Source organism: Sturnira hondurensis, unplaced genomic scaffold (genome assembly GCF_014824575.4).
Source record: "Sturnira hondurensis isolate 20B ecotype Veracruz unplaced genomic scaffold, ASM1482457v3 Scaffold0022910, whole genome shotgun sequence".
Taxonomy (NCBI): domain Eukaryota; kingdom Metazoa; phylum Chordata; class Mammalia; order Chiroptera; family Phyllostomidae; genus Sturnira; species Sturnira hondurensis.
The window spans coordinates 13,804,073-13,828,534 of record NW_028095541.1 but is presented as its reverse complement, the minus strand read 5'-3'; the positions used below and the strand labels follow the sequence as shown (position 1 = coordinate 13,828,534).

General features: G+C 36.1%; 1 protein-coding gene and 1 pseudogene across 5 annotated transcripts in view; both read left to right on the top strand.

Moving 5' to 3' along the window:
• The window catches only part of ACBD5 (acyl-CoA binding domain containing 5), a 49,699-nt gene that overhangs the window by 8,808 nt on the left and 16,429 nt on the right, over positions 1 to 24,462 (top strand). For 4 of the 5 annotated variants that reach the window (XM_037037081.1, XM_037037080.1, XM_037037079.1 and 1 more), the window contains exons 5-11: positions 2,518 to 2,632; positions 2,734 to 2,766; positions 10,767 to 10,901; positions 12,227 to 12,430; positions 13,421 to 13,527; positions 18,830 to 19,097; positions 21,850 to 22,049. In XM_037037081.1, the coding sequence (XP_036892976.1) occupies positions 2,518 to 2,632; positions 2,734 to 2,766; positions 10,767 to 10,901; positions 12,227 to 12,430; positions 13,421 to 13,527; positions 18,830 to 19,097; positions 21,850 to 22,049 (1,062 nt within the window). The remainder of the gene's footprint in view (positions 1 to 2,517; positions 2,633 to 2,733; positions 2,767 to 10,766; positions 10,902 to 12,226; positions 12,431 to 13,420; positions 13,528 to 18,829; positions 19,098 to 21,849; positions 22,050 to 24,462) is intronic. The other variant, XM_037037078.1, reaches the window with a different exon arrangement.
• On the top strand, positions 5,047 to 6,947 carry LOC118980469 (G-rich sequence factor 1-like; annotated as a pseudogene).

Here is a 24,462-nt window from a genome sequence, read left to right as displayed (position 1 = left end):
TGAACAGCAAGTTGGTGTTTCTCTCTCTTTCTCTTTCAAATAAAAAAAATAATACACCATATATTTTTACCGAGACTTTAAGATTTTCATTTCATACTGTTGAATATAATACACTTTGTAGGAAATTTTATAGATCAACTAAAATATTAAATATGCAGATTGAAAATCTGATTAGTATTTTCAGAGTTTAGCTTTGTGAACATCAGTAGATAAAATACATCCTTTCCAATAAGTGTGTAGAGGTAGTACATTACACCAAAGATTTCATAACTGAATTAGAGACTTTATATTTTTTATATTTTAAATATATTTTATCGATTATGCCACTACAGTTGTTCCATTTCCCCCACTTCATTCCCCTCCACCCTGCACACTCTCTCCCCCCAACATTCCTCCCCTTTAGTTCATGTCCAAGTGTCATAAGTTCTTTAGCTTCTACATTTCCCATACTGTTCTTACCCTCCCCCTGTCTATTTTCTCCCCACCGTCAATGCTACTTATTCTCTGTACCTTCTCCCCACCTCCTCCCACTCCCCTGTTGCTAACCCTCCTTCACGTGATCTCCATTTCTGTGAGTCTGCTTCTGTTTTAGGTGTCTGCTTAGTTTGCTTTTGTTTTAGGTGTGGTTGTTAATAACTGAGAGTTTGCTGTCCTTTCACTGTTCATATTTTTTATCTTCTTTTTCCTAGATAAGTCCCTTTAACATTTCATAGAATAAGGGCTTGGAGATGATGAACTCCTTAAACTTGACCTTATCTGAGAAGCACTTTATCTGTCCTTCCATTCTAAATGAAAGTTTTGCTGGATAGAGCAATCTTGGATATAGGTCCTTGCATTTCATGACTTAGAATACTTCTTTCCAGCCCCTTCTTGCCTGTAAGGTCTCTTTTGAGAAATCAGCTGACAGTCTGATGGGAACTCCTTTGTAGGTGACTGTCCCCTTATAGCAAAAAATTACAATAATTTACTAACTGAAGCGATCATTGAATGATATTCTTAAATATAGTTCACAAATCACTGAACTGTTATACTTTTTAAAAATTTTTTACTTAAAATTTTTTTGTTTTTTATTTTTTAAGATTTTATTTATTTATTTTTAGAGAGAGGGGAAGGGAAGGAGAAAGAAGGGGAGAGAAACATCAATGTATGATTGCCTTTCAGAGGCCCCCTACTGGGGACCAGGCCCACAACCCAGGCATGTGCCCTAGACTGGGAATCAAACCAGCAACCTTTTGCTTTGCAGGCCCGTGCTCAATCCATTGAGCTGCACCAGCCAGAGCTGACCTGTTGCTCTTTAGAATTATTCTTTTAGTATATATCTCATTTCATGCCTTTGTGTTTAAAGTTTTAAGTAACCTTATTAATTTTATTTATATGTTATAATAGACAATTTATAGAAATTTGCTTTTCATAATTTTAAACTGTTCAGTGAAGTATCACCAAAAAAGTTGCTGGAATAAAAAATTATTTTAAAATAATGTAATAGAATTTTAGCTTTGAGGGATAGAATAATGTAGTTTGGGGTGAATAATTCATGTTTCTGTACATAGTTAATTTTGATTTATAGTCAAAGGGAAGTATAAAATTCTGTTTTCTGTACAATTTTATAGGCTATCTTAAGGGGATTTCCAGAAAATCAGCCAGTACTTGAATAATGTATGTTATGTCTATTGAGCTTAAAGAGAGATCAATGTGTGTTCAAATACCCCTAGTTGATGCCTAAAACTGCAGATGGTACTGAAACTTACATATACTGTGTTTTTATCCTGTACATACATACCTTTTCACTTGAAGGAATTTATAGCTTCTCTTTTGGCATATTGCTTTGATATCAGTTACCAATTGGTGGCTATTTATTTGAATCCTTTCCAGTTAATATACCTTGCTCTTTTAATTTGATGATTATATATTGGCCCACAGTTATAAAGGTGTCTGAAAGTGGTTATTATTTCCTACTTTTAGAAATGATACCATAGTTAGAGAACAAACAATTTTATACTAACCCAACAGTTTTCTATTTTATTAGCATTGGTACTCTTAGGTTGTCTTTTATTTTATTTTTCTTTATTGGTTAGACAGAGAGAGAGGGAGAGAGATCCACTTGTTGTTCCACTTATTTATGCATCCATTGGTTGATTCTTGTATGTGCCCTGACTACGGATTGAACCCACAGCCTTGGGGTATCGGGACAGTGCTCTAACCAACTGAGCTACCCGGCCATGGCCTAGTGCCCTTTGTTTTTAATGCACACTTTATAGATCATTGTGCAAAGTTTTACATGAAACTTATGTGAAATAGTTTTTTAAATGGGGACACTTTGAATCTTTAATATACTTGAAACTTTTCTAGGAGGTTATATGTGTTAAGTATGTATCAATACAAATACTTTGGGAGTCTATAAAGGAACCTCACATCTCATTTATCAATATATAAATTGTAAATTTTATATTATTTTATAGTAATTTAAATCAGATTAATAGTTTGTGATTTCACAATATTTGTTTCTTTTGATTTCAGATTCTTGAAACCATGCCAATGACTGAAAAAGTTGAGGAATTGCTACATGTCATAGGACCATTTTATGAAATTGTGGAGGACAAAAAGAGTGGCCGAAGTTCTGATTTAACTTCAGGTTGGACTATTTTACCTTGTTTTTAACTCAGCAACTTATACATTACACATACATCAATAGTTATATGTCTTAATTTTTTTTTTTTTACTCTCACATGCCAGTCCGACTGGAGAAAATCTCTAAATACTTAGAAGGTAGGAATAATGAAATCCATTTAAAATTGTGTTTAAAATTTATATACCAAAGAGTTGTACGCAAATTTATGTAATTTACAAGCTTGTCACTCGAGTTTTAATTCAGCAAATGCATTACGTAAAGTTCTAAAATATTATAAATCCTTAAGTTATTGATACATGATAGGTGGTTCACTCAGCAGGTAGAAAATTATAACAAAATTATAGTTTTATTTTGATGGATTATATTTTCTAATTTGCTTTTGCATTTTATCAGCAATGCCATGGCTGAAATTATTTTCTAGCTAATATTATTATTTTTTTAATCCTCACTGGAGGATATATTTATTGATTTTTAGAGAGAGAGGAAGGGGGAGAGAGAGAAAGAAAAACATCGATATAAGAGAGTAACATTCATCCCACATGCGTGCACCCCAACCTGGTATTGAACCCAAAACCTTTTGGTGTACAGGACAACACTCCAACCAACTGAGCCACCCTGCCAGGGCTCTAGTAATTTTAAAGTGCTATGTTTACAATATGGTTTTTAACTGTAGCTTAGCCAGCTAAAACAAAAGTGAATTCACTTAGTTTGGTTTTTCTTTTTAGAATTCTTTTTTTGTTTTCTGTAAAGAGTTGAAAGGTATATCTGTTACATACTAGCAGAAGTTGAGTAATATGTACATTTGTTAGTGTTAACTTTAACCATTTGCTCTTTAGATTTTTTTAGAAAGCAGAGTGAAATGAACATGAGAGTCATTTTAAGTAAAAAATTATACATTTGTGATATATATGGCATTCTCCCTTTTTTTCTTGTTATCTCTATTTTCAAGGCATCTTTTACTAATTGATGGAAATTACAGTGTTTCTGAACAGTAATCATTCTGTCCTGTCATAAGGCCTGCAGTTTGTGTCTGCCATCACTACTGTGATTGCTTACTGGGCGTAATTCTGCACCACACCTTGTATATCTGATTTGCCTAGAGGAGTCAAATGTTATCAGATAGTCTTCCTTAACATGCTTGTTCAATTGAGAAAGAATACTGTATGAAGTATTCATACTTCTCTGTTTAAAGTATGTTTTTAGGATGCAAAGGGGCATAAATCTAGACCTGCTTTAGTAGTGTCCAGCCTACTGACCAGAGGCAGATGTTTAAACAACCAATTATAAAAGCAAGGGAATGTGAAGAAGAATCATAATAAAAAGATTCAGGTTTACAAATCCTTAGGTAATAATTTAAAAATTCAAAACACTTGATAGACCAAAATTTGTTTTTTTTTAAAAATTACTTATTTGACTGTAAACTTACCCTGACATGTTGAGGGGGAACTAATTGAGGGGCAAACCCTGACCTAGAATAACACAAAGCTATTTTAAGTCTTTATCCTATGTATTTATGTGTTTTGCTGAAAATATTGTAAGTTTTTTTTAGCCAGAGCTGCCTAGACTCTACATATGCCTACAGCATATATAGTATATGACCTTTGCAAAATTAGAACATTCTGGATTTTGAATCATACCTGAATCCAAGGGTAGTAAGGGACATGGACATGTAGCATAATGTATTTATTTAATCTGTACCATTCTAATGTACATTTAGATTGTTTCCTCTTCTGATCTTCAACAAATGCTACTGAAATTGACCATGTGCAAATGTCATTTTACTATGTGGAAGAGTGTCATAAGAAATAATATTAAAACTAATTGCTAGACCAAAGGGCATGGGTATTTGATAGGTGTTTGCAATGTTATAAAATATTGCCACATTTCAGGACAGTTTGCAATGTTTACTTTTTAAAAAAAAAATAAAGCATTTTGTTCAAAATAGCCACTTAGGCCCAGTAGAATAGATGTGTCTTTTTCACAGGGGCTTTTTCAGAGTATACATACATAGTAAGTTTTGAAATTAGGAGGTATCAGCTGTCCAATATTGTTCTTTTTAAAGATTGTTTTGACTATTCTTGATCCCTTGCATTTCCATATGAATTCTAGAATCACTTCGCTGATTCTTGGGAAAAGTGCCTGCTGGGATTTTGGTAGGAATTGCAGTGAATTATAGCTCATTTGGGGAAGTATTGTCGTATCAACATTATTGCCTTCTAGTTCATTTATTTAGATCTTTAATTCCTTGCAACACTGTTTTGTCATTTTCAGCGTATAATTCTTATACCTTTTTTTGTTTAATGTGTTCCGAAGTACTTTATTCTTTTGGGGGCTTTTGCTATTTGAATTGTTTTCTAGTTTTATTTTTGGGTTGTTTATTGTTAGCTTATAGACATATAGTTGATTTTTATGTATTGACCTTGTATCCTGCAACATCACCAAACTATTTATCAGTTCTAATAGTTTTTGTAGATTTCTTAGGACTTTCTAAATAGAAGAGCATGTCATCTGCAAAAAGAGGTTATTTACTTGTTTCTTTCCAGTCTGGAAGCTCTCTATTTTTTTTCTTGCTTAACTGCTCTGGCTAGAACTTCTAGTACAATATTAAATAGAGATGGCAAAAGCAGGTATCTCTGTCTTATTCCTTATCTTGGGAACACAAAATTTAGTCTTTTTATGTTAATTATAGATGCTAGTTGTGAGTTTTCTTTATTCTGTTTATCAGATTGAAGAAATTCTCTTGTATTAGTTTCTCCAGCATTATTATCATGAGAGTGGTAGATTTTGTCAAATGCTTTTTCTGCTTCTGTTGCAGTAATCATGTAGGTTTTGTCCTTTAGTCTGTGAATATGGTGTGTTGCATTAATTAATTTTTGGATGTGGAGTAACGCTCATTAGTAATTCTCTGTGCTTTCCAGAACTCTCATCACAGGACTGTTGTGATGCTGTTTTTGCTGTTGTCAAGTAATTTTTGATGTTCATCCATTTGATGACTAGTTTGGGGGGCTTCCCTGTTACTTAGTTTTGTTGAAGATGTCTGTGAATGGTGGGTGTTTTTATTTTTTGTGGAAGATCTTCCACTTCTTCCTGAGCATGAACTGGCTCCATCCAAGTTAGGAGACAAAGTGGATGATGTTCATCTTCTTTGAGTTCAAAGATTACCATGCACTGAAGAAAGATGTGCTTAGCTTTTTTTCAGACTGCAGAATCTGCAAATGGTGAGAATGAAATTCACTTCTTCTTCGGTAGAGATGGGAAACCAAAAGGTGATGCTTTAATTGGAATGAAGTCAGCAGGATGTGCAGAAAGCCTTAGAAAAGCATGTACATGGGGCAACAGTATATGGAATTATATGAGATAAACAATAAAGATGTGGATGCCTTAATGAAGAGCCCGCAGGTCAAATCTTTACCTGTGATAAATGATGGTGGAGTGTGTTTGAGAGGACTTCCTTATAGTTGCAATGAGAAAAACGTTGTAGATTTCTTTGCAGGACTGAATATAGTAGATACTGCTTTTGTGGTGGACTGCAGAGGGAGAAGAAAAGCAGGAGAACACCATGTACAGTTTGAAGAACCGTAAATGTGCAACCAAGCCCCACTGAAACACAGGGAAGAAATTGGTAACTGATATTTTGGCTGGTAAGAGAAGAGATATTGCCGAGCAGAAGGAATGAAGTTTGAGCACATGTTGGTTCTCATAAGGAAAAGAAAATGGCATCTCCTAATGCTAAATATGTAACCGAGCCAGAAGTGGTCTTTGAAGAACACAAAGTAAATGGGGGTTTTTGACACATGACTGCTTTTGAAAGTGAGGAAATAGAATTGCCTAAAAAGATGTCAGAAAAGCTTCCAGAGTTGTTGATTTTGGAATTATAGCTTCACTACATTTTGTTCACACGAGAAGATTGCTCTTCCAAGCCAGTGTCCGGGACATACAAACTTCTTTGCTCCACTACAGCCTATTAGAATCACCCTGGAATATAGTCCTAGTAGGAAGGCAACTGGAACAGCTGATGTGCACTTTGATATCATAAAGATGCGGTTGCAGCTATGCTCAAGGATCAGTTCCAAGTTACCATAAGTATATTGAATTGTTCCTGAATTCATGTCCAAAGGGAAAATAAGATTTCCAGGGATTCCAGATAATAAGGATGAAGCAAGAAGCATTTCATCTGCGTATATTTCTCAGATATGGGATATAAAGTTTCAGTTTTTTAGCAGCAATTGCTAGAGAAAGGATTTTGGGGTTTGGGGTAATTGCTTACAAGAAAAAAATTTCATAGTGGACTGCTTAGAAAGTAAAAGGAAAGATTAAATTGGGGGTTAAATAAACTATAAATTATATTTGGTTTAAACTTTTTAGAAGAGGATCTGATTTAAAAATATGGTCTTTATTTTATGATTAAGGAATTTGTTTTCATAAAGAATATCCAATGTTAGGACGGCATGTTTTCATTCAGCACTGTCCTTTAAAATTTTTCTCCCATTTTGAAAATGATTTGTTTGAGAGCTCTGATCTAAAACTGTCTATGCAATAAAATACTGATTTCTTTTAACCAAACATACCCAAAAGCAAGGAAAGGCTTCAGACCTTTGAACCATTATACTTTGGAGAGTGGTTATAATTTTAGGTGTATTTGATGACTTAGGGGTAGGTATTGTGAACCACCCTGCCTGGTTTCAGAAGCTGTAACCACTCCGCCCTTCCCACCTGCCCATGGCTAAGGCTGAATAAGGACCTTTGGACTATAAGCCACTAAGGAGACAAAGCTTATCTCCTTGGCAGGGGCACCACCTCTTCCCCTTTTACCTCACCCTGCCTGGTCCCCAGTGCATGATCAGTTAGTCAATGACGGGTAAGATTCCTCAAGGGAGGGCTGACCTAAGATAGGCTCGATAATGGGGGCCCCCAGGGAAGGACTTAGGGGACTATAGTAAAAGGGGGGTGATGGACCCTCGCCCCTCGGCTTTGACATAGCCTGAGTCCTGATTCTGTCTGCAAGAAGTCTCCTAATTTCTTGCCTGCCTTACTTCTCCTGCCTGACTTAAGCCTGAAACAATGACAGAGGGCGGTGCAGCCCTGTGCTGGAAAGGGCGGGTTCCCTGGGGTGGTCAGGCCTAACAAAGAATACCAAAAATCCTGTGAAACCTGCTTTGCTAAGAAGGCTCTGAATCAAATGATAAGAGTCTGAGCAGGAAATGAGTTTGTTTCTCAAAGTTTTGTAGCCCCTTAGCTAACAGACCCTGACTCAGAATAAGCCCTCGTAGTTCTTTGTATGCTATCTATTGTTTGAGTCTTACTGCCTGACAATGATTAATGAGCTTTACCTGTATTCCTGTGCAAAATGAACCCCATAAAAGCCCATTGAGGAAAAGGCTCTTGGCCCTTCTCCTTTGAGAGATCAGCCACCTTTCCTCCCCAAGTAGATCATGTCTTGGTAGACTTCTTCTCATCCATGACAGTGGCGTGAGGGGGGGGGCCTGTGGGCAGAGCCCCGCCACAGGTAGGACTTAAACAGAAAATTAAGTACCACAGCTTAGTGAGTGTACATGACGGCTATTTGTCAATATATCTTTAGAAATGTTTTGCCTTTTTAAGCCTGTGCTACTGGCATTTGCCATTAGTATCTGTATGCTTTAGGAGGGAATTCTAGTCTCAACTTAAAAGTTGTCTGAATAAATCCTCCCCGCCCCTGTATTGATTTTGGGTGAACATTAAGAGTGTTAGTCTCAAAATTAATGTGACATATCAAAACAGTCCCTCCTGGTAAGGACATTAATGTCCTCACTGGAATTTAAACCAGCTCTAGATAGGAAGATATATAAATCAATGTCCTCACTGGAATTGAAATCACCTGTACACAGGAAAAAGTATAAATCCCCTCATTTGCTTTTTCAGTGAAGGTAGCATATCCCATATTTTAGAACAAGTAGGGATACCTTGCTTAAATAAAAATAGCATTTAACGTATATGTGTGAAGGGTTTATGGATAAGGCTGTACTTTTGTCATGTTGTGGTAGTACCCTCTGCTTTAATATTAATATAACAGTTTAGCTTATTATAAAAAGAAAAAAAAGAATAGGTCTGGACCCAGCGATTCTACTTCTGGGAATATATCAGAAGAACCTGGAAACACTGATTTGAAAGAACTTATGAACGTCTATATTTATACCAGTGTTATTTACACGCCATGATTTGGAAGTAGTCTAAGTGCCCATCAGTATATGAGTGGATACAAAAACAGTGGTACATTTACACAGTGGAATACCACTTGGCTGTAAAAAAAGGAGGAAATCTTACTTTTGCAGTAGCATGGATGGACCTGGAGAGTATTATGCTAACTCAAATAAGCCAGTCAGAGAAAGACAAATACCATATGATTCACTCATATGTGGAACCTAGTGAACAAAATAAGCAAACAAAAGATAAACAGATACATAGATACAGAGAACAGATTGTCAGTTGTTAAGGAGGGGGGTGTTGGGGGCTGAGTGAAAAATGTAACAGGATTAAGCAAACAACAGCTCATAGACACATAACGGTGTGGTGACTACCAGAGGGAAGGGGAATGGGGGGAGGTTAGAAGAAGGTAAAGGAGGGATAAGTGATGACAGAAGGAAATTTGACTTTGGGTGGTGAACACACAATACAATATACAGATGATGTATTATACAGTTGTACACTTGAAATATAATTTTATTAATGTCCCCTGATAGATTCAATAAAAATTAAAAAGAGAAAGGAATATAGGTCTGACTATTAAAAGATGTGTTGAAATTTTGAAATTTAATGCTATTTGTGATGCAGGGAAGCATCCAAGGTGCATTTGTATAAGTGAAAATAAAGCCCAAAAGTTTGTGGAATAAGACTGCTGTTTTGTCAGTAACCACTTAAGAGGTCTTTAGTGTGTTAAAGAGTTGATGGGAATGTAATTGCCCATATCTCAAAACGAGGTCCAGTAACCAACAGCATTGGCATCACATGCAGAATCTCGTATCGGCCCACATTTACTGATTCAGAATCTGCCTTTTAGCTAGATCTCGAGTGATCACTATGGCAAATTAGCATTTGAGAAGCTCTGGTGTTTACTTTCAAGATATGGCTTTGGGCAATAAGCCATTTGACTTTTTATTTATTTTATTTTTAATTAAATTTATTGAAGTGCCATTGATTAAAATTTGCCTTTTTATTTTTTTTTAATTAAAAGATCTTATTTATTTATCTTTAGAAGGGAAGGGAAGGAGAAAGGGAGAGAAATAGCAATGTACGGTTGCCTCTAATATGTCCCCTGCTGGGAACTGGCCTGCAACCCAGGCACGTGCCCTGACTGGGAATCAAACCATGATCCTTTGGTTTACAGGCCCGCACTCAATCCACCGAACTATACCAGCCAGGGCATAAAAGTTGCCTTTTAAATGATTGATCACATTAACTGATACTTTTTTTAAAAAGCTTGTGTATAAAGACATAATGAATTGTTTAAAAGAAAAGAAATAAGTTGTGCACCTGAAGTCCTAAAGCTAATAAAATGAAAAAAAATTTAATGTAATCCAACTATAATATTGATATGATTGTTGTTAAGGTGAAAAAGAATATATTTATGTTTTCAGTGTGCTTGCATATAGCAGCTGTCTCTTACCATGTGTAAAGATCATTCATCTGTAGCTTTACTATTTTTTTAAACTAGAATTTCTTTTTAAAACATTTTTATTATGATTTTGTTTATATATTTTTAGAGAAAGGGAAGGGAGGGAGAAAGAGGGAGAGAAACATCAATGTGTGGTTGCCTCTTGCACGCCCCCTCCTGGGGACCTGGCCCGAAACCCAGGCATGTGCCCTGACTGGGAGTCGGACCTGTAGCCTTTTGGTTCCTACGCCGACACTCAGTCCACTGAGCCACACCAGCCAAGGCTATAGCTTTACTATTGTGATTGATGTTAACTTAAAAATAATTTATCCTTTGCCTTTTCAGAAAGGTTTTAAGATTGTTTTATTATTTATAATCAAAGAAAAGAATGTTATAACTATATATCAGTATCTGTTTACTTCAAAATTATTCTATTAGTTACTTGTAAATAACAGTGTTATTATATATTATATCATTAGAGATTAAATGCTCATTTTCATATTTTAGATCTTGGTAATGTTCTGACTTCTCCTCCAAATGCCAAAACTGTTAATGGTAAAGCTGAAAGCAGTGACAGTGGAGCTGAGTCTGAGGAAGAAGAGGCCCAAGAAGAAGTGAAAGGAGCAGAACGAAGTGATAATGGTAACCTATGGGTGATGGGATAGTAATTTTACAATTAAACAAGATAAAAGGATATAGAGAGGTTTGGGCTAATTTGAGCTTGTATGGGAGTGGTGGGATGTGGATTGTTGATCCTGTAACCAGGCTTGCTGTGGACCAAAAGGTCTACAGAAGTAAGGAAAGCCATCCTTTTTAGTAGATGTAATACATGTCCACTGAAGGCTAACGAGAATATGTGGCTCTTTCAAATGTAATGCCTGAAATGCTGCATTACAAACAAATTCATCTAATATGTTATTTCCAGTATGAATATGCACATGTTACCAAGGATAGAAGACAACCAATCTCTTGGTTAGGATAGAGTAGAACCCAGAGAACAGGACGTATGCAGAAGTTTTGATGAAGAGGGAACATTGGAATTGGGGGCCCTGCATTAGAGCATCCTTATCAGTAAGAGTACCAGTGATTCTTGGGAAGACTTTTATTTATTTATTTTTACTTTTTATTGTATTTTTTCCCATTATCGTTTATCCACCTTATATTCCCCTCCTCCCTGTAATCACCACATTGTTATCTGTGTCCATGAGTCCTTTTCCGTTTTTGCTTGATCCCTCCACCCCCTTGACTCCCTCCCCAGAACCATCAGCCTGCTCTCTATCTATGAGTCTGTTTCTATTTTGCTTGTTAGGCCAGTTTGTTTGTTAAATTACACATATGAGTTGCATTGTATGCTATTTGTCTTTTTCTGACTGGCTTATTTCAGTTAGTATAATGTTCTCCAGGTCCATCCATGCTGTTGCAAAGGGTAATGGTTTCTTCTTTTTTATGGCTGAGTAGTATTCCATTGTGTAAATGTCCCATAGTTGTTTCAGCCATTCATCTACTGATTGACGAGGGGAGACTTTTTTAGAAAGGCCCTAAAACAAGCTGTACAATCTAATTATGCCTTTCTGTTTCATTAAGATATGACAATACCTTCTTTGAAGGATTTTTTTTATTGGTTATATGTACCTTTTTGTTCTGATGGGTCTAATAGAACAATTTGCCTATGCTGAGAGAGTGTGAAGACTTTGAGAGCTTATCTTTTAAAGGGGGTCTAGAAAACTCACTGAGAACTGAAGCAGTTTTGAAACCAGTTTGAACTCACACAGTTTGTGTGAGTTCTCAGTATATAAAACACCCTTTTTTAGGACCACCCCATCCAAGTAGGGGTGGATCTCTGATCCAAGTAGGAAACCCTTTAAAGTGATTATGGTAGGTTGAAGAAATGACTACCTGATATGAGAACATATACAAAGGTTGATCTAATGTGAACTTTTATGACTCTCTCCGTTTTCACATAAAAGATAAGAAAGTGATGAAGAAATCCACAGAGCATAAGAATTTGGAAGTCACTGTCAATAAGGGTTGTGATAAAGACAGCTTTGTTCAGAATGTGCAGAATGGTATCCATGCCAGGTCTCCCCTGAGTGGCATAAGCACTGAGGAAGTCATACCTGTAGATCAAAACTTGGAGCAAACTGGAAAGCCTGCTGTTCACATTCACCAAGGTATTCTCCCAGAATAATTATTTTTCCAGCCTCTTTCCTATGAATAAGACATTCTTTAAAAAAAAGGTTTTATTTATTTATTTTAGACAGAGTGGAAGGGAGGGAGAAAGAGGGAAAGAAATCAATCAATGTTTGGTTGCCTCTCATGCACCCCCTACTGGGGACCTGACTTGGCCAGCAACCTAGGCATGTACCCTGACTGGGAATCGAACCTATAACCATTTGGTTTGCAGGCTGGCGCTCAATCCACTGAGCCACACCAGCCAGGGCTGAATAAGGTGTTCTTTTAATAATTTCAGATTATTAGGATCAATGTGGAGTTTAAAATCTTTTCTTCAGTAGTATCTAAGGATTTATTAATTTTACAAGGGTTTAATAGCTTTGAAAGACAGTGAATTAGGGCCAGGGCATTTATGTTTTTAATGAGATTTTAAAACTGTTTTAAAATGGCACTTAAACATTTTTTTTGACATTTCTATTTTTATTCCTGATTTTTTAAAACTTAAATCCCTGATTATATGATACCTTTGTTCTCTAATCATCAGGGTAAGGTATACTCTTTTCATATCTTAGGGCTCTAGGGGTGAGCATGTAATATGTATGTGGTGAATTATTAACATTATTGCAATTCAACCAAGAAACCAAGAAACATAATTTCTAAGTTTCTTAGAAATAAATAGTTGCCTCAAAATTTAGACTTCCCAGCTGCTATTCAGTTTCCTCTTAAAAGTTATTAAGTTCTGTAAGGTTTGATCTGGATAGTATCTTTCAATAGTTCCACAATAAAATACTTTTATATCTTTTCAAGTAAAAATTATCAACTAAATTTAAAGTTTTGGTAAATTAAAAGAAAAAGGTGAGGCTTGGTAAATCAAATTTTTCTCTTAGTATGAAAATAATATATAACTAATAAATTTTGAAAACAGAATAAATGCATTTTTTCTTCAGCTAGAGAATAATTATTCTATCTGGGCATTTATTCATATTTAGATACAAATGATGATCATGTTGAAGATATTTCAGGAATTCAGCACTTGACAAGTGATTCAGATAGTGAAGTTTACTGTGATTCTATGGAGCAACTTGGACAAGAAGAGGTAAAAGTTATAATATATTTTTTAAAAATTGGTAAGTTTTCAAAGTGGTATATCAGAATTTGATATATAACTTATGTTAATACCAGATGTACATGCTGTTTATCACTTTGAAAACATATCTTTAAAATGTTTAAATACTTGTATTTTAAATTAATTGTGAATTAGAAAGTATATTACATTCCTGAATAGTCAAAATTTAAATATTATAATATTTGTCAATATTCTGAGAGAGATGGGATGCGGAGGCAGAGTGTAAATTCCTTAATGTTAATCCCTATGTTTAAAATATTGATTAACATTTTAAGGAAATTGAATAATTTTCAAAAAGATCTGTTTTTCACCTTGACTTTAATATGTTGAACTGAAATTTTGAGTTGAAATACTTTCTAAATTTTAGTTAATTAAGATTCAGTATTGGAAACTAACATTTAAAAAATGTTAAAACTACATGAATTTTTTTCTTTGACCACTTTTTCTGATAATGGCTAGGATGGTTTTGACAGCTATATTTTTGTTTGGTGGTTTTGAATCTTTCCCCCACTATTTCCTACCCTTGTTCTGACACAGTTCAATGTGTCCTATAGAAAATTATTTATCTTTTGCCTCCCTGCAGTAATGATTTTAACTTTTTCTCTTTCTGTTTTCCTTTCTAAAAAATTTTCGTAATGCAACTAAATTTACTTCTTAGCTTTCTGAAATTTAAAAACACATGAACAAAATGCTTTTTCACTAAGGTCGAACACAAATAGCTAGCATAGAATAATGGTAAGAAGTCCAAATTTAGAATGAGCTAACATTAGTGGAAAATGTAGTGATATAAATCTAGGTTTCCTTTTAAAAAGATTTGATTGGGGAAAGTGGTTGAAAAAGGACAGGTTGAGGTTAATCTCAGTAGGTATCTGACTACTAGGTTGTAGGTTTGCTCCTATTTTCTCTGAACATCAGTTGATGGACTGAAATTTGTCATGGGGCCTGAGCTGGTTCCTGCTTACTGTTTTGGCCTCTGTTCACACCACTCTCCTGTTTGGGCTTTGCTGATACCCACCTTGGTCTTTTCTCTGTTCCTCTAATATGTCAAGTCTTTTCTCCTTCTCTCTTCCAGCACCAGCATCTTTGCATTCATTTTGCTGGAATGTAATTGACCATTCATTGCCCCAGTCTCAGAGGTAACTCCTGTGCATCCTTTAAACCCCAATTCAGATGTCTCTTCCTCAAGGAAATCGGCTTAGATAAGATACAGCCCCACCACATTACCCATCCTAAGTCCAGGTTAATTATTAGGTTGTCACCCACAAATTTTCCAGAAGGGTTCTTTTAAAAGTATATTTAATCTCTATGATTAGTTTTGGAGTCCTTGAGAATCAAGATGTTTGTCCAAGTTCTTTTTGTGGAGAACAAATATCATATTCATTTATTGTTTGCTGATTATGATTTGAACATTTTCCTTTTCTCGTTTATCTCCACTTACAAAACTACTTTAAAAATTTTTATAATTTCCTCTTGAATTTAACAGTTAAGCATGTTCCCTATCTGAAATACACATACACAGAGTAAATGACAGTTTAAATTTTGTTTTTAAGGGATAGTTCTTTTTTTTTTAAGATTTTATTTATTTATTTTCAGAGAGGGGAAGGCAGGGAGAGAGAGAGAGAGAAACATCGATGTGTGGTTGCCTCTCACACGCTCCCCCACTGAGGACCTGGCCGGCAACCCAGGCGTGTGCCCTAGACTGGAAATGAAACCAGTGACCTTTTGGTTCGCAGGCCAGTGCTCAATCCACTGAGCCATACCAGCCAGGGTGATACTTTTAAACTTTTTGATATATTTATCTTGTTGCAATAAAGTGTTTAGCCTGATAATATGATGTTTAGGATTTGTTCCAAAATAAATCACTGGGGATAGGCATGGGATCATAGGTAAAATAAAACAAGAGTGGCCCTGAAGTGATAATTGTTGAAACAGTGATTGGTACTCTAGTTTGTTTGAGATTTTCCATGATAAAAAGTTTTAAAATGCGTATTATAGTTTTCTGTGGAATATTTCTTTTTTTTTTAAATTGAAAGATTTTATTTATTTATTTTTAGAGAGGGGAAGGGAGAGGGAGAGGGAGAGAAACGTCAATGTGTGGTTGCCTCTCTTGAGCCCCTCTACTGGGGACCTGGCCTGCACAGGCATGTGCCCTGACTGGGAATCGAACCAGCGACCCTTTTGTTCCCAGGCCCGTGCTTAATCCATTGAGCCACACCAGCCAGGGCTGTGTAATATTTCTTTATCCTTCTATTGTATTTTCTAACTTATGTTGCCTCTGTAATGTTTTTTTCTTATTTATTTTTCCTTCTTCCATGAGCATATTGGATTTAATTATGTTCTATATACAGCTGCACCATAATTATTGTTGCTCTGTAATTCAGTTATCACTTCATAATGAGTTCCTTTTGCTGTACTTTCTTATGACTTATAGAATAATATGTTCTAAAGAGTCATTATTTATTTTATCCTCAAGCTTCAACTACTCTTTATCAATTGAGGTATTAGCCAATCTGCTAGTATAATTAAAATCTTGTTTTAGCACCTGACCTGTTGTTAATCTAAGCTCAATCTGAAATAATATTATCTGCAATTTCTTTATGATAGATAAGCTGTGATAAATTATTTTTATAATTCTATTTTCAGGATCTTTGTAGTGGTTTTTGAATACAGTAATGGCTTTACCTTGTTTTGTGTAATATTTTCTTGGTTCCTGTCCTTTCCAGAGGACTCATGGTCTGAAAGCACTGTATGTGTCCCAGTGGTTTTACTGAATTTCTAAGGTGATAGACAGGCTCATGCGTTCAAGGGCCTCATCTCATTAAACAAAATATTGCTGACAAGAAAGTCAATTTTTTTATTTCACAGTTTTTATTTTCAGTCCTGTTCAAATAAATTGAGTAACTTACTGATCCCTTCCTAAAAGGTTGAGATTTTAAAAGATCAAATTATTAGCATTTAATGCTTTGCAGAAGCTGAAATCAAACCATGTTCTAGAATAACCACTTAATGGAACAGATAATAATAGTTTGGAAGTACTGTTCTAAAAATGAAATAAAGGCTTGGAGATATGAATTGTTCTATATATACAAATATTTATTTTTTTAATATTTTATTTATTTATCTTTAGAGGGGAAGGGAAGGAGAGAAGGAGAGAAATATCAATGTATGGTTGCCTCTCGTGAGTCCCTTGCTGGGAACTGTCCTGCAACCCAGGCATGTGCCCTGACTGGGAATCGAACCACGATCATGTGGTTCGCAGGCCCACGCTCAATCCACTGAGCTACACCAGCCAGGGCTACATACATATATTTCTGATATAATTTCAGACCAGCATAGCAGTACATTGGGAATTTTGTCAGGTGAGTTAGAAGTCTAAGATAAAAGGATAAGAGAGAGAAACACTTCAGGTATTTTTTCTTCCCCTTTGTTTTATACATTCTCCTTATCTATTGAGCAGTACTTCTCAAACTTTAATGGGGAGCCTGTTATAGCACATATTTTTGGGCCTGAACCCTAGTTTGTCATTTAGTAGGTCTGGGGTAGAACCCTTGCATTTCCATTTGTAAGCAGCTTTCAGTTGGTGCTGATGCTGCTGGTGATGCTACACTTTGAGTAGCATCTAAAGCATAAGAAGCTAGAGTCCTACCAGAATAGGTGATGTGAGTAGGGGATTTATACTTGTTAGTTTTATTTCACCTTTTCCTTCTTTTCGTCAAATAATTTTGTTTACTCTTTCACAGAGAAGATAGACACTGTTAGGTTGTTACTCCTTCAACTTCACACCTGGACACTTACTTCTTTAACTTACTATAAGCTACACCCATTCAGACCTTGCTACCTTTCTTCCCACCTCAATGGAAGACCTTCTTCTCATCTAAGGCCAATTTCTCTAATGTGTATCTTATTTACTCCCACCTCTTTGGAGATGTTCATATTTTATACCCTCTAGACTAGGCTGTTCCCAACTATTGTCCCTCTTCTGGTGCTTTCTTCTCAAGCTATTTATATTCCTTCCATCTTTAAAACAAAATACTTTCTAAACCATCTGATGCCCTCCATCCCTTTAAGGCTAGCCTTTCTGTTGGTCATGTTCATTCATACTATTGATTCACTTCAGATACATGTCAACATGCCTTTGTTGCTCATTTGAATGGGTCAAAAAATTTCCTGTCTCACTTAGGTATCATTAAACAACATTAGCTACTCTCTCCTTCAAAATACTTCCTTGGCTTCCATTACACTACTTTTAAGGGTTTTTCTATCTTTCTTTTCCTTCCTTCCCTTTCCTCCCTTCCTCCCTCTCTTCCTCCCTCTCCTTAGCTTTCCTCTGTGAGTTTCTCTTCCTCTTGTTTGACCCTTTAAATTTGGTATCTATCCCTAATTATTACTACCTTGGTTTCAACTTTGATTTATGTGCTAATGACTCAAAGTGATATCTCCAACCTGTATTTCTCCTGAATTCTAACTGCTCTATAAGACATCTTGCCTAGGAACCTCAACTTTTTTCTTATTTATAACACTACCATTTTCTCTTTTTGTCCCCTGAAACCTCCTTATCTTCTGTATTCTCTATCTTGATGAGTATCACAAAATCATCTAGTCTTTTCTTTTTCATTAAACATTCAGTCTTCAAGTCCTATAGATTCTATAATCTCAGAAGTTCTCAAATCATCCTCTGTCTCACTACTACTTTATTGGTATGTGCTCTCGTCATTACCACACCTTTGAATTGGCTTATAATAATCTGTTCTTCAAGTTTAGTTCATATCATTTCTTCCAGGAAGGTTGTCTTGACCAAGCCTCTACCCAACTCCAATATGAGTTAGACACCCCACCTGTGAGCTCCTATTGTACCCTTTGTACATCCTTTTCATAACACTTACCAAACTGTGTTGTAATAATTTTCTGTCCTTTGCTAAAACTAGAAGCCTCTGTCAGACAGACATTTTTTCTTTTTTCATATTTATATTTAGAGTTTAACATAGTAACTAGGATAAAAGTACACATTTAAATGTTTCTTGGATGAATGAATGGCCCATGAGAACAATTCACTGGCATAACACCTCAATTCTTGGCTCATGGACAGTTCATTTCTGTCTCATTTTCCCTATAGGAGGCAGAATATGAATTAAAGAAATTCTTTTGAAAAATAATATTTATAATAACATGAAAAAACATTTTATAAAACAGTAATAAATCTATTACCAAGAAAACTTTGTGGTGTATAATTTATGTTTGTAGCTTTTAACTACCTGTTGTTTTAAATTTGTAGTGTTTAGATAGCTTTACATCAAACAGTGGATCCTTTCAATATTACTTGGGTGGCGATTCCAATAAGCCCTTGGAAAATCCTGGTTTTCCTGAAGATATTCAAATTTCTCCTGGAAATGGCAACATTGGGGAGATGCAGATGGTAGCGGTTGAAGGAAAAGGGGAAGTAAAACATGGAGGAGAAGATGGCAGAAGTAACAGTGGAGCGCCACACCGTGAGAAACGGGGTGCGGAAAATGAGGAATTATCTAATGTTAGAAGAGGTAGAGGTATGTATTTCTTTTAAGATTTTTATTTGTTGTTTTTAGAGACAGGGAAAGAGAGGGAGAGAAACATTGATGTGAGAGAAAAACATCAATAGGTTGCCTCTCATACTCCCCAGTCTGGGGATGGAACTCACAACCCAGGCATGTGCCCCACTTGGGAATTGACCCAGGTGACCTTTCACTTGCAGGAGAATGCCCAGCCAACTGAGCCACACCGGTCAGGGCTCTTTTTTGTTTTTGCTGACTGTCTTTGTAACCTAATTAGTGAAATGGGAGGTTTAGATAGGAGAACCACTAAAACTATCAGTCTATGAAGGGAGTGTACAAATTCTCTGTATATAACATCTGACCATTTTTCTTTGTTATCTTCTCTGATTCTACAGGTCATAATAGTGTGTTCTCAAAAGTAGTAGGGGAAAACATTTCTATTTTTACATCTTTTATGCAACTTTTTTAAAGTAGCCAACTTTGTATTTTATTACTGTCTTGAACAATCACTTATCAGTTGTTCCAACTGTGCTGAGGCTTACTTTACTTACTTTTGGTAAAAGTTAGAACTTTTTTTTATTTTTTTTCACATTTTCCTACTTAGGTCAAAAGATATTATTTAAAGTTGAAAAACTATGTAATAGAAATAAAAGAACATTTAACAATTCAAAGGTAAACATTAAGAGTAGTAATATGATGAAGTAATAGAAGTTGAGTGGTGAAGAAAAGTAAATAATTTATAATTGTAGTAATGAATGAATAGATATTGTAAAAAAAAAGAATTAATGGAAAGACAAATGCCATATGATCTCACTGATGTGGAATCTAAAAAAAAAAATACAGGGAACAGATTGGTGGTTCCCACAGGCAGAAAGAGTCAGGGGTCTTGAGGTGAGCGAAGTAGGTGAAGATGCGCAAAAAGTACAAACTTGTAATTATAAAATAAGTAGTCATGGAGATGTAATGTACAACATTGTGATTACATTTAATGATATTGCATATTTGAAAGTTATTGAAGACAGTAGGTCGTAAAAGTTCTATCATAAGAAAACAAATCTGTCTCTGATGACGGATGTTGACTAGACTTACTATGGTGATAATTTCTCAATGTATACAAATATCCCCCACAAAAAAGGAAAATCCCTGTTTAACTTCATGAGGTCATAAAAAGTTAAAGGATTATTTATGTATGTGGTTGAAAGATCTACATAAAATAAATGAATGCATGGCTTTGGTAGTGCTGCTGCTGTAGGGTTCCAGGATGCTGCAGGGCAATGAGGGAGGTCATTTCCTGTTTATGGTTTAGAACCAAACAAACACAAATTACCCATTATATTTGCAAACATAAAAACTTAAAATGTTTCATTTCTGCATACATAGTGTAAAGAGGTAGTACCTTTTATATACTGCAGGATAGAACTGTGTCAGCCTTTTTGAAAAATAACTTGGCAACCTTCATGAAGAACTTCCACAAAGTTGTTAACCTTTTGACCCAGTAATTCTTCTTTGAATCTGTTGGTCCTAAAGAAATCAGCAGAAATTTGGATAAGAATTTGTATACAATGACATCCATTTCAATGCTGTGTGTAATCACAAACATTTGGAATCATCCTAACTATCAACAAGTGGATAAAGTAATTGAGTAAATTGCTTCATGTGTTACTAAGGAATTTATGCAGCCACTTCAGTGTTTCTGAAATAAAATTTAGTGATGTAGATAAATGTTTTATTTGTTTTTTAAATTTATTTTAATTGTTCAAGTACAGATTTCTGATGTAGATAAATGTTTATAGTATTTTTAAAGGTAGGATACAAAATCATATATAATTTACGTGTAAAAAAAAGAATGGGTGGATATATAACAAAATTTAAAAGTAATGTGATTTCAATATGTCTATAAGGAAAACATTTTTAAAACCATTTAGAAGGCTTACAAAACTAACAGGAAGATTTAAAAAATAGAAAATAAAGCTATTTAGTATGGGTTTTTAAAAAGATTTTATTTATTTTTAGAGAGGGGGGAAGGGAAGGAGGAAAGCATCAATATGTAGTTGCCTCTTGCACGCCCCCACTGGGGACCTGGCCTGCAATGCAGGCATGTGCCCTGATTGGGAATTAAACTGGTGAACGTTTGGTGTGCAGGCCAAATTCACTGAGCCACACCAGCCAGAGGGATAATGTAGATTTTAATACTCTAAAGAAAGTCTTCAGCCCTGGCTGGTTTAACGCAGTGGATTGAGCACGGGCCTGCGGACCAAAGGATTGTGGTTCGATTCCCAGTCAGGGCACATGCCTGGGTTGCAGGCTAGTTCCCAGCAGAGGATGCACGAGAGCCAACCATACATTGATACTTCTCTCCCTCTCTCCTTCCCTCTAAAGGGAATGAATAAAATCTTTAAAAAAAAGAGAGAGAGACACATTTAAAAAAATAAAGAAAGTCTTCAAATTTTTTTAATCTTGTTACCTTTTAGTAAAGAATTTTTGAGAATGCACACTGAATATTACTTGTGAATTATACACATTTAGTCATGTACTAGTATGTTAAGTACATTATAAAACCTTAGGAAAAAATCCAAGAATATATCAATAGGAATAGAAGTATACATATATACTCTTTGAACATAGTAATTTATTTTTTGTAGTTCCTGATTGCTTCTACTCCATTGTGGAGATTTAGATTGCAAAAAAAATATGAAAATGAATAAAACACATTCATTTCTACTTTTACAGAAATTTACAACTAACTTATTTTGCTCTCTTAAATTAGGGCATAGGATGCAACAGCTGAGTGAAGGAACCAAGGGTCGGCAAGTGGGAAGTGGAGGCGATGGGGAACGCTGGGGTTCAGACAGAGGGGCAAGAGGCAGCCTCAATGAGCAGATTGCTCTCGTGCTCATGCGACTGCAGGAGGACATGCAGAACGTCCTGCAGAGACTTCATAAACTGGAAACACTGACAGCTTCACAGGTAAGCTTCCGAATTTGCCTTGTCTTCTACTTGTTGATCCTTTAAAATAGTGTATAATCTGTATTGATCAGAATTACAGAAACCAATGTATTTTAATTGTTTTTTAAAAAATTAATAGTACCTATTTTTGGAAATATTACTCAAGACGACCCAAACACTAAATTCCAGTTAAAAGAACAGAAAATATTTAGTGTAAAATTAGCTGTTCCATTTTGGAGGAAGGAGTAGGTTGCTTGGTATTAGAAGAATAAGAGCTCTCAAATAGTTTAATTTAAGGAACTAATAAAAATATCCAGTGCCCTAGAGTTCATCAAGAGTCATTCTTTTATAGTAAATATTGTTCTTTATCTCGACTTCTTTTTAAAATGCCATAGAGTTAATGTGTTAAGTTACTGATCCTTGAGTGTATATTAGTTTTAGGATCAAACTTTAAAGCCAAAGAGGAGTGTGGAGTTATAGTTTGACCTTTGCTATTATTTGATCCTGGAATGTTAAAGGCATTAAATCTTTTAAAAGGCAGTACAACTAGACAGTTGAAGAAACTCAGGCAGAACCCAGATGTACTATATTCTAGGGCAGTGCCCTTTCTGCTATGACATAATGCTGTCCTGTACTGAATAAAGCTAGGCAGCTGAGTATGGAGAAGATACTAAAACAAAAGGAGAAGGATTTGTAGGAAGGGACAATTCACCTTGGTTCACAGTTTTGTTTGTTAGTTTTTTGTTTTAAATTTTATTTATTTATTTATTTTTGAAATGCAATTTTCTTTTATTTTTTAAAATATATTTTATTGATTATACCATTACAGTTGTTCTATTCCCCCCTTCATTCCCCTCCACCCGCACACTCCCTCCCTCACCATTCTCCCCGCCTTAGTTTATAACCACGTGTCTCAAGTTCTTTAGATTCTATATTTCCCCTACTGTTCTTGCCCTCCCCCCTATCTATTTTCTACCTACCGTCTATGCTATTTTCTGTGCCTTCTCCCCCCTTCTCCTCCTCCCACCCTCCTGTTGTTAACCCTCCATGCGTTCTTCATTTCTATGGTTCCACTCCTGATCTAGCTGTCCTCTTGGTTTGCTTTTGTTTTAGGTGTGGTTGTTGTCCTTTCACTGTTCATATTTTTCATCTTCTTTTTCTTATATAAGTCCCTTTAGCATTTCATAGAATAAGGGCTTGGTGATGATGAACTCCTTAAACTTGACCTTATCTGAGAAGCACTTTATCTGTCCTTCCATTCTAAATGAAAGTTTTGCTGGATAAAGCAATCTAGGCCGTAGGTCTTTGGATTTCATGACTTGGAATACTTCTTTCCAGCCCCTTCTTGCCTGTAAGGTCTCTTTTGAGAAATCTGCTGACAGTCTGATGGGTACTCCTTTATAGGTGACTGTCCCCTTATCTCTTGCTGCTTCTAGGATTCTCTCCTTCATTTTAGTCTTGACTAATGTAATTATGATGTGCCTTGGTGTGTTCCTTCTTGGGTCCAACTTCTTTGGGACTCTCTGAGCTTCCTGGATTTCCTGGAAGTCTATTTCCTTTGCCAGACTGGGGAAGTTCTCCTTTATTATTTGTTCAAATAAGTTTTCCACTCGTGGCTGTTTCTTTCCCCCTTCTGGTACCCCTATAATCCGGATGTTGGAACGTTTAAAGATGTCCTGGAGGTTCCTAAGCCTCTCCTCATTTTTTTGAATTCTCATTTCTTTATTCCTTTCTGGTCGAATGTTTTGTTCTTCCTTCTGGTCCATTCCATTGATTTGAGTCCCAGTTTCCTTTCCATCGCTATTGGTTTTCTGGACATCTCCCTTCATTTCAATTAGTTTAGCCTTCATATGTTCCTCTAATTTGTGACTATAATCAACCAGTTCTGTGAGCATCCTGATAAACAGTGTCTTGAACTGTGCTTCTGAGAGGCTAGCGATTTCTCGGTCGCTGAGAGTTACCGGCTCTGGGACTTTGAGTTCTTCTTGCACTATCTTTTGGGCTGTTCGTGCCTGTTCTGCAACAGGATCGGAGCCCTAGGTGTTCACCAGAGCAGGGCCACTCAGTCGCTGGGTTGTGACGTTGTATGTGGGGGCGGGGTCAAAGAGGAACAAAGGCGTCCCGTCTGCCGCCTCCTGCACTGTAGCCACAGGTGCTGCAGCTGCCACTGTCACCGGGCCCACGCGTTTCGTCCCACTGCACGTGAGTGTGCCACCGCCTTTAGCCCTCGCCCCCTGGGGCCTGCATGGTCCGTCTCACTGTGCGCGAATGTGTGAATGCGGTCAGTCTGCCCTGCACCCTGACTGGGTCCGGGCCACTTGCGCGCCTAGGTCTGGGGATCTTTCCTGCCGACCCTGCTCCGCTGCTGGCTCTGCCCCTCTTACCTTCCTGGTTGCACTGTTAGTTGTCGGACTTCCGTATAATTCAGTTTTCT